This window comes from Phacochoerus africanus, chromosome 6 (assembly GCF_016906955.1).
Source record: "Phacochoerus africanus isolate WHEZ1 chromosome 6, ROS_Pafr_v1, whole genome shotgun sequence".
Taxonomy (NCBI): domain Eukaryota; kingdom Metazoa; phylum Chordata; class Mammalia; order Artiodactyla; family Suidae; genus Phacochoerus; species Phacochoerus africanus.
In genome coordinates, this window is record NC_062549.1 from 35,428,699 (window position 1) to 35,446,537 (window position 17,839).

A 17,839-nucleotide genomic window follows, 5' to 3' on the forward strand; every position below is an offset into this window, starting at 1 on the left:
GGCGGGGTGGGGACTGCGCTGGGGGCCCCAAGACCCCGGCGGCCCGGCGCCTCGCTTCCCGTCGGGGGCGCACCACCCGGCGCGCATACGCACACCCTCCGGCCCAGTGCGGGAAGATGGCCGTTTCTGCTTCAGGATAAAGGCTCTTTGTTGTGCTCACACAAAAGCCGCCAAGACCCGCTTTTCCAGCAGGGCCTTTGGGCAAATCGAAGGAACTCGGCTAAACTTCCAAAGGGCCCTAGGAGCCTGAAGCGGTGGGAGCAACTAAAGGAGAGGGGGGAAGAACAGGCCTCCCACCCTCTCCTACCAAAACCTCTGCCAACCTCTGCCAATATCCAAGTATATATCCTGGGAGACCGGGGCGAGATCATTCGTAAGGGAGGAAGCAAAGAGGAAAACCTACTTTTACTATCAAGGCCAAAGGGGGTATTAAACATTCCATTCTTGCAAGGTTTCTCCCCTTAACCAGGGTAGAAACATAATCTGGAAAAGTCTGGATACACCAAAAAGAAAAAGAAAAAAGAAAGGAAAAAAACCAAAAAAACAAAACAACTTAAAAAAAAAAAAAAAACACAACAAACCAGTTGCCATCAGCCCAAAGTGGTAGTAGCAGCAGCCGGCGCGTGTGATCCACTTACTTGTCCGACTCTTGTGACATGTTTGATCCAATGAACTCGCTCCCCTTTTCCTGGAGCCTCAGCCTCTGGTGAAACTGGACTTTCAAGTCTGTGCAGGTGAAGGTGTGTGAGAGCGCCCGAGATGGCAGAACAAGAGCTACAGGTAATTCTGCTTTTCCGTCCCCCCTCACCACTCTCGCTCGCTCGCCCGCTCGCGCCCTCACCTAGCCGGAAAGGTGGGATAAGGGGGGGCCCCTCACATGGGGCCCGAGCTCGGAGGCGGCCAGGCGGCGCGGAGTCCTCCCGGAACGTGGCACTGGGCAGCCACAGAGCAGAAAGTGGCGGACTTGGGCGGCCACAGGTAACTTTCTCGCAAGGAGCTGAATTCTTTCACTAAAGGGTACAAGCCCGAGGGACGAGCTGCGCCGTGATTGGCTGCGGGGCTCTCTCAGGTGAGCTGCCATTGGCAGAGGCGCGCTCAGGTAAGGCCCTTCTCCAGGTGCAGGTAACTCACTCCGAAGTTTACCTGAGTGGAGCGGCGGCACGCTGCAGCCCGTGGGAGCTGAGGGTCAGCGCTTCGAGTAGACTTCATGCTACGTTTCCCTTCTCGGAGGCCGGCCTGGGGTGGGGGATGGGGGTTGGGAGACCTTGAGGGAGAGAAGTTAACCAGGAAAAAAAAGCAACACCTGCCACCACTAGGGATTGTGGGTGGAACGGAAGGACTAAGGAGAGCTGAATTCGGGGATCTCAAGCCAACCGGAATCACATGCGTAATACAACCGCAAGGCTTTTAATAATCACGCTAGGACAGTGTTTGACAGTATCAAAAGAGTACCCGCCTGAAGTTTACTTTATGCTCAGGGCGAGGGGGGCGGGGTGGGGGTGGGACACAAAGATCGCCGAGTTTGTTAAATTTGTAATTGCATTTTTAACATTCTTATCCACAACAAACACTTTCCTTCGGGTTTCAGTGTGTAAAAGGGTAGATTACCAGATTGACACACAGGTGAGCATCCTTTCATGAGCTGGACATATAGGGAGTGGCATGGTTTTGATGGGGTGAGGAAATTTGATTGAACAGACACGAAAATGGCTCAGGTGCATCTCTTCCATCTCAACTCTGTAGCCTGGGATTCCAGAGCTGCAAACCACCACTGATGCCCTCCCATAAACCTGTTGTCATTTGACGTTACCAGGCAGGCATCAACATTTACATTGTAATTCAATAGAAGCAGCCACTACAAAGGTGCTTTATCCTTCCAGCTTAATATGGTTGCTATGGAAACAATTCAGGATGAAACTGACTTTGTTGTAGTTTTCCTTTCTCCTGATTGGGAACAACAGGCATTTGCAACCGTAATTTACAACCACTGCTTCCAATGAGCGTTTGTAGAAGTTCGGACAGGAATCTAGCACATGTATATGAGTTGCAGAAATAAAGAGAGCATGGAAAGCTTATAATTTATTTCAAGTTAATACTGTATTGAGAGAGATGATACAACTTCTAGATTAATCTAAATGGATCATGTATTTCCTGAAAATTAATTACCTTATGAAACAAAGTTTGACTCTTCCATGTTTCATTCTCAACAAGTGAATTTCAAAATGTTTTACTTTTTAAAGACAGTATAAGCACACACGCTTACTTTTTAAAGATGGTACAATACTTTAAAATAATGCAGTACCCACCTCTCCTCCACCTTCTTAACCACATTCCACTTTTAGCTGTCCATTCTGTTATTGACCTTGTTATGTCTAAATAATTTACACTGCTAGCCCTTGATTTATCCATTTAGATGTTGTGCTTTGACCACCTGCTGCCTTAGGTAAGGACTTAGCTCTTTCAAATCCCATGTAGTTTCATTTTCACTATTCTTCCAACATCTCTTTCACAGATTGAGGGTAGCAAGTAGTTAGTGACTGCAAATACCAGTCACAACAGAGCCAACTAGTGTTCTATGGCTGTTTTCTTTCTTATAAAAACCTTTTATCTATTTACTTAGTTTATGTTTCCAACCTGATTTATTTTCTGTAACGTATCATTTTATTTATTTATTTTTCTTTTTTCGCTGCACCTATGACATATGGAAGCTCCCAGGCCAGGAGTCTAATCAGAGCTGCAGACTGTAGCTGAGACCTATACCACAGCCATGGTAACACCCATTCAGAGCCACTTCTGCAACCTAGGCCACAGCTTGCTGCGATACTGAATCCTTAACCCACTGATCGAGGCCAGGGATCGAACCCACATCCTCACAGAGACAATGTTGGGTCCTTAACCTGCTCAGCCATAATGGGAACTCCTACAGCATATCTATCAAATGACTATCACATTTATTTTCCAAATAATCAAACAATCAATCCCATTTTTCCCCACTGGAACCATCCCTCCAAAAGTTCACCACCCTGTACCAGTTGGAGATAAGTCTTCTCTGGAGCTGCTACTCAGTTGTCATCCTGGGACAGTCCTTCATCTCCAGAGTAAGAACCCCACTTATCTGTCATGTTCCTTCATTCCTGGTTTGCTACTTCACTTTCCATGACATGTGTTCCAGTAATAACCTAGGACTGGGTACAGAAGGTAAAGCTTAAAATATCTTCATTCAACTCTTGCTTTTTTTTTCAAATCTTACTTTTTTTGTTTTGTTTTGTTTTGTTTGTCTTTTTTGTTGTTGTTGTTGTTGTTGCTATTTCTTGGGCCGCTCCCTCGGCATGTGGAGGTTCCCAGGCTAGGGGTTGAATCGGAGCTGTAGCCACCGGCCTACACCAGAGCCACAGCAACGCGGGATCCAAGCCGCATCTGCAACCTACACCACAGCTCATGGCAACGCCGGATCGTTAACCCACTGAGCAAGGGCAGGGACCGAACCCGCAACCTCATGGTTCCTAGTCGGATTCATTAACCACTGCGCCACGAAGGGAACTCCTCAAATCTTACTTTTGAAGGAGCTTGACCAAGTATAGAATTCTACTTTGAAATTTTTCATTAAGTTCATAACAATTACTCTTATTTTTCCTTTTTTTTTTTTTTTTTTTTGCTTTTCAGGGCATCAGAGCCACAGCAACGCAGGATCCGAGCCTCGCCTTCGACCTATACCACAGCTCACGGGCAACTCGAGATCCTCAACCCACTGAGCAAGGCCAGGGAATCAAACCGGCAACCTCATGGTTCCTAGGCGGATTCGTTTCCACTGCACCACAGTGGGAACTCTGTACTCTTATTTTCTAGTATTCAGTATTGTCATTGAGAATTCTAATGCCATACTGATTCCCATTCCTTTGTGAACTGGAATTTACCCTTCTAGAAACTTATAATCTCTTTTATCTCTAATATTCTGAAATTTCATAATTTTGTGCCTTAATTTGGAGGCTTTCATGAAATGTTTGCAAACATTTGACTCTCCCTTCATATTCAAGAATGAGGTCATAAAACCCCACTGAAAACTACACATGGGGGGCGGGGGAGTATGCTTGCTCATTGGTGGGTTTGCTATGTGGTGATCAGGTAAAAAGTTCATCTTTCCCTAAGGAGATCCCCCAAATGTCAGAAACTAGAAGTCTTGGAGTTCCCTTTGTGGCTCAGGGGAAACAAACCCAATTAGTATCCATGAGGATACATGTTCAATCCCTGGCCTTGCTCAGTGGGTTACGGATCTCATGTTGCCATGGCTGTGGCGTAGACAGGCAGCTGTAGCTCTGATTCAACCCCTAGCCTGGGAACTTCCATATCCCATGAGTGCAGCCCTAAAAAACAAACAAACAAAAAAAACTAGAAGTCTTTTCTTCTGGGCTCTTCAGCTTCTCAAGAGAAATATCTGCAGCCTCTTGCCTGAGGAGACCTTCACCTGGCAGCCAGTACTCTGGAAACAGTTCAGGGGAAGGGGTCCAGACTGCTTAGTATGCAGAGTGTCTCATTCTTTTCTTTCCTGTAGGTGCCTCATTCCCGTCCTTTTTTCTGCCTAGTGCACAAGCCTCTCTGCTGTTTCTCCTGCTGCCGTTGTAGTCACTTGACTGTGAGAAGTGGGACGGGGACCTGGGGAACTAACAACTCCAGACACATTCGTTCAGCTCCCGGCCTCTCCCTCACTGCTGGGATCCTGAGGCCTCTCATCACCATCTCTGTGCCTCTCTCTCTCTCTCATGATCTCTGGCATCTCCAGGACCCAAGCCAATCTGGGGTTTTATAGAATAATCGCTTGTCCTGCCCTCTAGAATGACAGGAGAGGATAGCTTCTGCTGTTCTGTTTTACCATTCTCTGTCCTTCCACCCATCCCATCTTCCAGAATTGTGTTGAAATACATCTTTTGCAGATGATCCCTCCTCTCTTCTCTTTGCCCCTATGGATTCATCCTTTTATGTTCCTGTACTGTCCTTTTCAGGAGACAAGGAAGATAAACAATGTGGGTTGATTTGCCATCTTTATTTTTTCCCCTTTTTTTAGGTCTTTATTTCTTTCAATTATAGTTGATTTACATTGTTCTATCAATGTATTCTGTACAGTCAAGTGACCCAATCATATATATACACATATTTTTTTTTCACATTATCCTCCATCATGTTCCATCACCAGTGACTAGACATAGTTCCCTGTGCTATACAGCAGGATAATTTGCTGTTTTTAATCTGAAGCTATTTCTAAAATTATCCAAAAGGCTTTACCACGCTGCCCCAGATTTGTTTTTGCAAACAAAACCAGAATTAATGGGCAAACTTTTAATTTCTTTGGTCCGTGGTGGCCAAGAATCCTTTGTTCCTCCCTGACACCTAACGACTCAGCTTTGATTATTTCGCTTAGTATCCCCCGATTGGCTGCCTACTTCTGTGTTGCTTGGTTAGATTAGTGAAGGAGAAGTTCCTTATGGATCATTTTAAATCATCAACCCTAAGTTACCTCCATTACCCAATTGTTTCGATTCTTTTAGCAAAAGAGTTGGAAGTGAATATGAAACCCTGCCACACCCATCATGAGAATGTACTCTCTCTCCAAACATCTTTCTCCATAAAGGCTTAAGTGCAGCAGTTGTTCCCAAAGTGTGGTCCCTTGTTGGACCATCAACATCAGATCACCTGGGAGCTTGTGAGAAAGGTAAATGCACCAACTTAGCCCAGGCCTCAAGAAACTCCAGCCTGTGGGTCTAACAAGCCCTTCAGGTGGTTCTGATGCCCGTTAGAGTTTGAAACACAGTGACCTGGGGAGTTCCTGGTGTGGCTCTGCAAGTTAAGAACCTGACTAGTATCCAGAAGGATGTCGGTTCAATCCCTGGCCTTGCTCAGTGGGTCAAAGATCTGGTGATCTGCCCCCTAGCCTGGGAACTTCCATATGCCATAAGTGTGGCCCTGAAAAGAAAGAAACACCTGAATTATTTCATTCCCAACCTACTGATTATTTATATAATTGTTGACCACTGTCTTCAGTTGGAGCAGTTAGTGCATCCAAAAAAAAAAAAAATTAGGCTGGCATCTGCTACAGTATTCATCATAGATTTAGGAGTTTCAGCAGAGGTTATAGTTTGGTGGTCACTTTACATGACAGCAAAAATGTAACTTTTCATATAAAAAGCTAATAATAAAAGAGTGCTGTTTTTAGACCAAATTATCTCATTTATGAAATTAAAATTTTAGTTAAAGTCTCAGGGAAGAATAGTATTGTTTATTCCTATTGTCATCTTAGTGGTGATCTTTAGCATCTATTTTGATGGCCAATCCCATTTTCCTAAATTAAAACTTCAGGATTTGATGCTAAATTGTCATTTTATTATGCTGAGTCTTTTATAATGAAACATGGGGAGAAGAATCCCATTTCTGTGGCATCTGGGCAGAAATATCAAGTTTTAAAGGGATTCAGATCAACTGAATGAGTCTGCCTGCTGCCTCTTCCACCAAAGCAGGTCTGTCGTTGAATCTACTGTGAAGTGACTAAGAGGTGGTATCTCCTAGGCTGGTTTGCACTATAAAAGCACTAAGTTGTTCCATCAGCTGTTATCCCCAAGAAGAAGGCTTGGGAAGAATGAAATGTACCTGAATGCCTTCATTTGAAATTCAACATAGAGATGTATAATGTAACCAACCAAGCATTAAATGGTAATTCTTGCACAGTTTGGGGCCACTTCCATTTTTCATGGTTGCATGGCTCTGTGTCTTTGCATTGACATTTACTGTTTCCATGAAGGTTCTGGAACTAGCAGTGTTGCATTCAGTTAGTAGACTGAGGTTTGCATATCTCCTTCAGGGATGTGAAGGTTTCTGTTTCTTAGGCTGGCCATTGGTAACTCTTCAATAGAAAACATTTAAAAAAAAAAAATAGTCCCCTCTTAGCCTCGTGGGTTAAGGATCTGGTGTTGTCACTGCTATGGCTGTGGTTACGGGCTGTGGCATCTGTTCATTCCCTGGCCCTAGAACTTCTGCATGCCAAGGGCGTGGCCAAAAAAAGCTAGAAAGCATGGTCCTCTTAAAACACAGTGCATTAAATATATACCTTTATCTCTACTTCTTCCTAAAGTCCCACTGATGGATGAATAAGAGAGGAGATTAGGTGGTTTTAAATGACAACAAAATTTGGAAAGTGCAAAGTGGAAAAAAGTGAAAAGTGACTAATGAAGTAGGAACTGCTTTAGCTGAGCTGAGAAAGATGAACCTGAGCCTCTGTAGACTCTGAAGGTCAAGCCTCTTTAGCCTGTAGAACCTCAGAAAGGCACAGAAGATCAAATTTCCAATTATCATGGAAGGTGGGAGTTGTGGGGCTCAAAGCAGAGGCGTCGATTCAAAATCTCAATTCAAAGCTGTTAGACCCCACCTAGGTCCCCAGGTCCACCTGGCATAATCGAGTTCCCAGCTGTATTAATTTGTTAGGGCTGCCATGACAAAGCACCACAGATTGTGTGGATGAAACAACAGAAATTTATGTTCTCACAGTTCTAGAGGCTTAAGGTTTTGGCAGGGGTGAATTCATTCTGAAGCCTCTCTGCGTGGCTTCCAGGTGGCCATCACTGGCTGTCTCCTTACCTAGGCTTTTCATGATGACCATACACATCTGGGTCCCAGTCTTCTCCTGTTTTAAGGACACCAGTGATATTAATTAGGACCACCCATGTGACCTCATTTGTTTTTTTTCTTTTTTAGAGCCACACCTATGGCATATGGAAGCTCTTAGGCTAGGGGTGGAATTGGAGCTGCAGCTACTGGCCTATGCCACAGCCATAGCAACTCGGGAGCCAAGCCACACCTGCGACCTATACCACAGGCTCATGGCAATGCCAGATCCCTAACCCACTAAGCAAGGCCAGGGATCGAACCCACATCTTCATGAATCCTAGTCAGATTTGTTGCCACTGAGCCACAAGAGGAACTCTGGGGTAGCACTTTTAATTTCCTGTGGGTACTTTTTCTTTTCATATACACCTTGGCTAACTGGCATAAGAGGCCTAGTTTTTGACCTGACTCTGCTTTTACATGCCTTCCTCACTGAGTTTAGTCATTTTTACCCTTTTTTTTTTTCTTGGCTACACCTGCGGCATATGGAAGTTCTCAGACTAGGGGTCGAAACAGAGCTACAGCTGCTGGTCTACACCACAGCCACAGCAACAAGGGATCTGAGCCGCATCTGCAACTTACCCCACAGCTCACGGCAACGCCAGATCCTTTAACCCACTGAGCAAGGCCAGGGATCGAACCCATATCCTCATCGATACTAGTCGGGTTCATTAATGCTGAGCCACAATGTGAACTCCCTAGCTTTTTATTTAAAATGAGACTCAGGTGACTCTTCTTTTCACTTGAATACTTAAAGGCAATTGTAGAGTTATGACTTGGCCTAATCACAATTTTGTTGTGTTTCAGGGAAAAGGGGGGCCTGAGTAGAGGGAGAGAGATGGGGACACAACTTGGTGGAATAGTCAGAACACAAACAATATTTATCGCTTAAGTTTACTGTCTTATATGAGTGCAGTCCATGGTGCCCTGAAACAATTACAATAGTAACATCACAGATCACTGCAACAAATCTAATAATAATGAAAAAGATTTAAATACTGCAAAAATTGTCAAAAGGTGACACAGAGATGTGAAGTGAGCAAATGATGTTGGAAAAGCAGTGCCAACAGACTTGTCTGATGCAGGGTTGCCACGAAACTTCAACTTGTTGAAAAAAAAAATGTGCAAAGCACAGTAACATGAAATGTGACTCTACTGAGAACCTCAACATATGAATTTAGGGGGATCACAATTCAGTGCATAATACCATCCCGCCTCCATGCTGGCAGGAGACAGAAGTGTCTGCTAGACAAGACACTTGAATCTTTCTTTGGATGAAATGATAAACCAGGAAGACATCAAGGGAACCATCAGGAGTGAGGCATTGGACCTATAACAAGGAGAGTATGTGAAGGCCATCTGCTAATCGGTGAGATACCATCTCCTAGCTTCTTCTACCCAGCCCAGTGAGCCAAGAACCAAGCTTATACCACTACTAGCCATGCCTCTCCTCAAGGTAGGAGAGCAGAGAATCCTTCTTTGGATGAAATGATGATGTCCTAGAGAAAAGATTGATAGATAATGATGTGGATGTATCCCCAATCAGGAAAAAAGAGTGAGAGAGAAAGAAGGAAAAAAGGAAAGAAGGAAAGAAAGACAAGTCAAAACCACTCCAAAGTACTACCTTACACCAGCCAGAATAGCCATTAACGAAACGTCTACAAACAGTAAGTGCTGGAGAGGGCACGGAGAAAAGGGAAGCCTCTTACACTGTTGGTGGGAATGTAAATTGGTGCAACCACTGTGGAAAACAGTATGGCAATTCCTCCGAAAACTGAAAATAGAATTACCGTTTGATCCAGCAATCCCACTCCTGGGCATCTATCCAGAGAAAACCATGACTCAAAAAGATACATGTACTCTAATGTGCATTGCAGCAGTATATACAATAGCCAAGACACGGAAACAACCAAAATGTCCATCGACAGAGGAGTGGATAAGAAGATGTGGTACATACACACAATGGAATATTACTCAGCCATTAAAAGGAACGAAACACCAGCATTTTTAGCAACATGGATGGACCTAGAAGTTATCATGCTAAGTGAAGTTAGACAGTGAGACACCAACGTCAAATGCTTTCACTTACATGTGGAATCCAAAAAAAAAGGACGCAATGTACTTCTTTGCAGAACAGATAATGACTCACAGACTTTGAAAAACTTAATGGTTTCCAAATAAGACAGGTTGGGGGTAGGGGGATGCACTGGGGATAGAAATGCTATAAAATTGGGTTGTGATGATTGTTGTATAACTATAAATGTAATAAAAGTCATTGAATAGTTAAAAATAAATAAATAAATACAATTTTTAAAAATAACAAAAGTAAGAAAAGGGAAGGAAAGGAATGGAGAGAGGAAGGAAGGAAGCCTATTCTCTACCAGATCTCCTTTCAACAAGATCCATCAGTCAGCAAGCCCCACCCTCACAATAGAGGTTCTAAAAATCTCTTTATTCCACACTCTTAAATATAGATATAGGTTAGAGGTCATTGGACATTTGAGAAAAGCCTAAAAAGACAAAACAAAACAAAGTCATCTCTCCAGCTTTCTCCTCTGTTGCCTCCCTTCTTCTCTGAGTCTTAAGACTATTTCTTTCTTGGTTCTTTCTGTTCTCACATGTCTTAATCGAGCACATTGTCTAATACCATTTTGAGAAAGGGTGCAAGAGAGGCAATTTTTAGAACTTGAATTTCTGGAGTTGAATTTCATTCTATTTTTGCATTTCGTCAATAACTTGTCTAGCATATAACTCAGGATTTAAAGGCACTTCCCCACCCCACACCCAATATCCACAACCCTGTAACATTGTTGAATGAGCTAATACATTCTGATTCTTGATCCTTTGTGTCTCAGCAGTTTTCTCTTGGCTTGTTTCATTTTATCTTCATTTCATTTATCTGCGCTAGAAAGGTCAGCCCAGATGTTTTATGATAACTGCTTCAGTTTACATCATTTAGAACCCACTGTGCTGAGCACTAGGTGGCTCATATCAATCAGAATTTTTTTTTTTTTTTTTGCTTTTTAGGGCCACACTTGCAGCATATGGAGGTTCCCAAGCTAGGGGTCGAATCGGAGCTGCAGCTGCCGGCCTACACCACAGCCACAGCAACGCAGGATCCGAGCTGCTTCTGCGACCTACACCACAGCTCATGGCAACAAGGCCAGGGATCCTTAACCCACTGAGCAAGGCCAGGGATCAAACCTCCATCTTCATGGTTCCTAGTCGATTTTGTTCACCGCTGAACTACGAAGGGAACTCCTAATCAGAAGTCTTTTAATATTTGAGATCTTAAAAAATCATATTTATCTTTTCTCCGATAATTTTCCTCCCAACATTTTTCCATTTCTCTTTTTTTGAAACACCACTTAGTCATATATCAGACCTTCTTAACTGATCCTGAAATTTTCTTATTTTTTCTCTTTTACTCTCTATTTTGTTGTTGTTTTTGTTCTATTAGATTTTAAAAATTAAAATGTGATTTCACACATATTTTCCTTCTTACCCATAACCTGCGTTAAAGAAGTTTCTGAAACACGAATTGATTAGCCTCTTGTTGAACTTAAGCCTGCATTTGCTCTTCTGTCTCCCTAAAACTCTTGTTCTCTTTTGTCCCTCATCCGTCTAGCTCCTAAGCTTCCTTCAGATCAGTGCTCCAATACCTCTCTCTCTCTTTTTTTTTTTTTTCCCCTTTTTGGCCACCACGTGGCATAAGGAGTTCCTGGACCAGGGATCGGATCTGAGCCACAGTTGCAAGCTGCAGCAATGCTGGCTACTTAACCCACTGTGTGGGGCTGGGGATCGAACCTGCATCCCAGAGCTCCAAAGATGCCGCTGATCCCATTGCGCCATAGTGGGAACTCCCCCAATCATCTCATCCGCAGAGAAGCATCTTTGGCTCTCCCAGTTTCGGTATAGGGATATTTGGAAGATACATTTCTCCACGATTGATTGATTGATTTTTTGTCTTTTTGCCTTTTCTTGAGCCACTACCGCAGCATATGGAGGATCCCAGGCTAGGGGTCCAATCAGAGCTGTAGCCACTGGCCTACGCCAGAGCTACAGCAACGCAGGATCAGAGCTCACAGCAATTCTGGATCCTTAACCCACTGAGCAAGGGCAGGGATCAAACCCTCAACCTCATGGTTCTTAGTCAGGTTCATTAACCCCTGAGCCACAACAGGAACTCCACTGCATGATTTATTAATGCAGCAATGTGCTCCTCTTCTTGGAAACACTTATCACAGTTGTAGTTTCATATTTACTTGTGTGGTATTGAATCATTGACCATAGCCTTCCACTAGACTCTGAGCAGGCAGAGTTGATGCCTCTTACTGGTTCATCACTATTTTTCCAGTGCTTTATAGCATTACTGACATTTGATTAGCAGCTTCCTAACTCGGAGCTCTGGATCAGTGTCTTTGTACTCATCTGCCTCCCACAGTAAAAATTGTCATGTTCTTATACAACGAAGTCTGAAAACAGGAAGAAGGTAGACAGAGCACCCACCTCAGGGATGAACATCTTTCCCAGAGGCCCCCATCCAGCTTCCTCTTAGATCTCATTGGCCAGAGCTGGGTCACATGACCAGCATAGATCAGGAGCTGGATCCACCTCCCATGAGATCAAAAAATCTCCACTCAATATTTGAAGAGATCTGGGTTGTCTTAACAAGAAAGTAGTGGGAGATTGGCCTTGGACTAAAAAAAAAAAAAAAAAAATGTGAACAGTGATACCACAGTACTAATAATTTTATAATACAGATGATAAATTTGACTTCCATTTTGGATAATGTATCTAGCAGATCTGGGATTCAAATCTTTATTTGCAAAGTCTAATTCAAAGTCCTTTTTTTTTTTTTTTTCCTTTTTAGGGTCACACCTGCGGCATATGGAGGTTCCCAGGCTAGGGGTCTAATCAGAGCTACAGCTGCCAGCCACAGCCACAGCCACAGCCACATCAATGCAAGATCCAAGCCACATCTGCAACCTTCACCACAGCTCACAGCAACGCCAGATTCTTAACCCACTGAGCGAGGCCAGGGATCAAACCCACAACCTCATGGTTCCTAGTCAGATTCATTTTCCACTGCGCCATGACAGGAACTCCCAAAGTCTTATTTCAAAGTCTTTATCACGCCACCTGCTAGCTTTAAATGTGATGATCTTCCTGTAGCAAGATGTGGTAGATTTAGTCAGGAATAGCTTCACAGAAGAAAGATACTTTTGGCATGTTCTTGAGGGAAATAGCACAAACTGGGTTGATGGAGTGACTAAGAGGGTGGTGGTGGGGTATTATATTAATGCCACCTTCTTCACTGTTACCTTTATATTAAAATGATTTTCATGTATCCCATTGATCATCAGAGCATCTCTGTCTATTTTGGGGATTTTTATTGCTTTGATGGTCTAAATGAAATATAAATAAACCGAGAAGAGTGACATTCACCCAAGGGAAAATGCTAAAATGAGAACCCAGAGACCACGGCGGGGCTACAGCAGCACAGAATGTTCTCTCTGAGATTTTTAATGAGGCGTGCTCATTGTTGATGCCTCAAAATACTTAAAAATGTCTTTAACCTGGAAAATCATGTTTAAATTGCCTCATATCACAAGACTGCTCCTTTCCTGTTTGATAACCTTCAGCAAGAAATTCTCCACAGTACGTGAAATTCTTTTTTTTTTTTTTTTTCCTGGCCCCCGTATTTTATCCCAGACATTCTGCCTTTCTGGTTTAGTTAATATTGTTCCTTGTTTCAGCCATTTAGCCATGTCCTTCAGCTGGGAGAATTTACCAAGTTCTACCAATCTACAGAACCTGAACTGAAGCCGAACCTCTCTAGTTTGAAAAATGGAAGCAATGGAGTTCCCATCATGGCCCAGCAGTTAACAAACCCGACTGGCGTACATGAGGATGTGGGTTCAATCCCTGGCCTCGCTCAGTGGGTTAAGGATCCAGCATTGCTGTGGGCTGTGGTGTAGGTCACAGACATGGCTCGGATCCCATGTTGCTGTGGCTGTGGTGTAGGCCAGTGGGTACAGCTCCAATTGGACCCCTAGCCTGGGAACCTCCATATGCTGCAGGTGTGACCCCAAAAAACCATAAATAAATAAAATAAAAAATGGAAGCAGTAAGAATGGGCAGATTGGGAGGGAAAGAATTGAGGGAAAGGAAGTCTGAGAGTAGACTTGGTCAGCTTGGAATCTTGGAGAAAGCACTGGGGAGTCACCAGCTCCTGGGTGGTGGGTGACTTTTTTTTTTACACTTTTTTTTTTCTTTTTTGGTCTTTTTAGGGCCCCACCTGCAACATTTGGAAGTTCCCAGGCTAGGGGTTGAATCAGAGCTACAGCTGCCCACCTACACCACAGTCACAGCAACGCAGGATCCAAGCCACATCTTCGGCCTACACCGCAGCTCATGGCAATGCTGGATCCTTAACACACTGAGTGAGGCCAGGGATCAAACCCAAATCCTCATGGATACTAATCAGATTCATTTCTGTTGAGCCACAACAGGAACTCCTTTTTTTTTGCTTTTCTGCCAGGACAAAAGCAAAATAGGTCCTTAGCCAGGATCAGACCAGCTCTGTTCCCTGACCAGGCGTCTCAACCCCTAGAAAGGAAGACAGCCTGTCCCTAAGACGGTCCAGTGCTCTCCCAACAGATTCCATGACACCAGTAGCCATCTGCATCCAACCCCCCCAGAAGCTCCCTGTTGTTTCTGATAATAGACAAACTTGTGGCCCTTGAGGGTGTTGGGGAGGACTCTGCCAAAAATGTGTTTTGTTGATATACTCAGTGATTTTCTTTCTTTCTTTTTATTTGCTTTTTATGGCCGTACTCTTGGCATATGGACGTGCCCAGCCTAGGGGTCAAATCGGAGCTACAGCTGCCTGCCTGCACCACAGCCACAGCAGCACTGGATCTGAGCCGCATCTGCAACCTACACCACAGCTCACGGCAATGACAGATCCTTAACCCACTGAGTGAGGCCAGGGATTGAATTTGCATCCTCATGGTTTCCAGTTGGGTATGTTAACCACTGAGCCACAAAGGTAACTCACAATTTCTTTTTAATCGAAGCAGTATTTTTTAAGTGAAATTTCACATAGGAATCTGATTTCAGGAGTTCCCGTTGTGGCTCAGTGGTTAACGAATCCGACTAGGAAACATGAGGTTGCGGGTTCGATCCCTGGCCTTGCTCAGTGGGTTAAGGATCTGGCGTTGCCATGAGCTGTGGTGTAGGTCACAGACGCGGCTCGGATCCTGTGTTGCTGTGGCCCTGGCGTAGGCCGGTGGCTACAGCCCCAATTCGACCCCTAGCCTGGGAACCTCCATGTGCTGTGGCAGCGGCCCAAGAAATTGCAAAAAAAAAAAAAAAAAATCTGATTTCAGCCTCTTTTTAGTAATCAGACCATCTGGCAACACTGGGCCCACGTGGCCAGAACAGCCCTAAGTGACATTTGCTCAGCCTCCTCCATGCTCTGTGTCCCCACAGTCCTCAGGCTGGGTGTCGGCTGCCATCGCTAACCACTCTTCCATTACTCTTCTAACATTTTTGCTGCTCCTTTGCCTTTATCACATGGAGAACATTTTTTTAGACTGAGAAGACCACCTATTTTAATAAAATTGTGGGAGTTCCCATTGTGGCTAAGCCCGTTAAGAACCTGATACAGTGTCCCTAAGGATTTGGGTTCGATCCTTGGCCTGTCTCAGTGGGTTAAGGATCCAGCCTTGCTGTGGGCTTCTAAATTGGTCAGAGATGTGGCTCGGATCCTACATTGCTGTGGCTGTGGTATAGGCCAGCAGCTGCAGCTGCGATTCAACCCCTAGCCTGGGAACTTCCATATGCTTCAGGTTTGGCCCTAAAAAGAAAAAAAAAAAAGGAAAGAAAGAAAAAATTGTGAAAGTCTATTTCCCTATGGAAATAAAAACTATTGCTATGTTTCTAATGTAAAGAATGACTGTATCTATGAAAACAAACAGGTGGTCACCAGAAGGGAGGGGTGTGGACGGGTGGGGCAGAAATTTGGTGAGGGAGTGTCAGAGGTACAAACTTCCAGAAGCAAAATAAATGAACCACAGGTATGAAATGTACAGTGCGTGGAATATAGTCAGAAACTATGTAACATCTTTGTATGGTGACATATCTTAACTAGACTTACCCTAGCACAGTCTTCAGAGCTAAGTCAGCTTACTAATTAGACTCCTCCATGTGGGTCACTAAGAGCCACAAGGAAAGACTAAGGTCATTTATGCAAATGATTTCTATTTGTGTTTTTTTGTTTTGTTTTGTTTTCTTTTCTTTTCTTTTCAGGGACGCACCGTAGCATATGGAGGTTCCCAGGCTAGGGGTTGAATCAGAGCTACACCTACCAGTCTACACCACAGCCACAGCAACAAGGGATCTGAGCCGTGTCTGTGACCCACACCACAGCTCACGGCAATGCCGGATCCTTAACCCACTGAGCAAGGCCTGGGATCGAACCCACATCCTCATGGATCCAGTTGGGTTTGTTAATGCTGAGCTATGATGGGAGCTCCGATTTGTGTTTTTTGCTTCTTTGTGCTCCTGCTTCTTTTTCAGTCCCTGATTTTTGTTTCATCTTATCTTTTAGAATGTTTAGATTGATTCTTTTAAGTTCTTGTATCAATATTTGATGGAGGCCTGTGGAATATTTAATCTACCTTTTGGAATCTTTTTTTTAATGACCTAAATACCCACTTGGCTAAAATTAACGTGAATTCACTCCACGTGAATTTTTAAATGTTTACCCTTCTATGGAAACGCAAAGCACTTGGAAATGGGCCCAACAATGTCTCTGACACCCCCCTCCCCACTGCCAACCTCTTTAATTATAAAACCTCTGGATTTTTTGTTCTATAACATTTTCTGAAACTATTACCACACGGCAGGGCAATTCTCTTCCTTGGGATAACTTTCCTATACTTTTGTGTGTTTTAGTGCAGAGAAACTGAAGAGTTGAATCCAAACAGAATCTTGTTTACTTTTTCCACACTTCAGGAACCAGAGTAAATTCAGTCCAAAAACCCTCGGGGGCTGGTGGGGATGGGGGAAGAGATAGGAAAAAAAAAAAAAAAAAAGGAATGGGGCAGAAAAAAAGGCTCTTCCTTGTACACAGTTGAAATTAGCAAAGATTTCACTTACACTGGATACTGTCATCCTAATTCACAGGGGTAAGGCATTGATAATTATCCTTGAGAACAGCTAGTGTTGAGATGGGATAGTCAGATAGGTGTTCAGAGGCATTTAGATGTTAATAGCGTTGAATTCCTTGCCTGCCCGATTTTGGCAAAGGGAGCATGACCTTTGGGCAGCGTACACTTCTTCTGGGCATCCCCCTTGTCTGTTCGTTGCCTGGGCTCCAACTGGGAGTATTTTCACCTTGAGTCTTATCTCTTGTTGGATTGGCTACAGGGAAAAAGGGAGGCCGGCAGCGGGGCCCTGCTCCAGGTTGAGGCTGGTGGATGCCACAGGTCTGTCCAGTGGGCAGGGGCCCGCCAGCCTCCTCTGCTGCTCTCTTGGGCCCCCTTGTTCCCAGGCTTTAGCTCCCAGGGAGGGACGCTACTGCTGGGCTCTGGTTTTCTACCTTGGTGAGCATTCAACAGTGTTTTTAGAGCCTTGCTTTTGGAGCTGGATTTAACAAAGCAAGAGATGGAACGGCCTTCCTGGGAAGTCAAGAAAAACAGAAGCTCACTCAAGCTGGCACTGGGAAGTTGCTGCTCCTATTTTACCCAGGCAGGCCCTCTCCCTTCTATGTTATGTTGGAACGTAGGCAATTGCCACTTTTTAACCATTTTTTATTATAAAAATATCAATTTTTTTTTTGCTTTTTAGTTTCACACCTGCAGCATATGGGAGTTCCTAGCCTAGTGGTCCAGTCAGAGCTGCAGCTTCTGGCCTACACCACAGCCACGGCAATGTGTGATTTTTAAACCCACTGAGCGAGGGCCACGGATCAACCTTGCATGCTCTTGGCTACTAGTCAGGTTCATAACCTGCTAAGCCACAACAGGAACTTCCAAAATGTCAGTTGTATGTGATTCAACTGGGTAGTTGAACTTTGTGGAGCCCAGTAGGATGAATTGGGGCCAAGGAGGAGGGAACTGACATTCTGAAGACACACTATGTGCTGGGCATGCTAACCCGCTGATGCCTGAATTGCCCCCAG

General features: G+C 44.2%; 1 protein-coding gene across 3 annotated transcripts in view; it reads right to left on the reverse strand.

The window, feature by feature from the left end:
• Positions 1-1,003, reverse strand: part of GRHL2 (grainyhead like transcription factor 2) — a 190,753-nt gene extending 189,750 nt beyond the window's left edge. For 2 of the 3 annotated variants that reach the window (XM_047783502.1, XM_047783501.1), the window contains exon 1: positions 639-1,003. In XM_047783502.1, the coding sequence (XP_047639458.1) occupies positions 639-658 (20 nt within the window). In that variant the 5' untranslated portion in view covers positions 659-1,003. The remainder of the gene's footprint in view (positions 1-638) is intronic. The other variant, XM_047783503.1, reaches the window with a different exon arrangement.
• Positions 1,004-17,839: the final 16,836 nt, after the last annotated feature.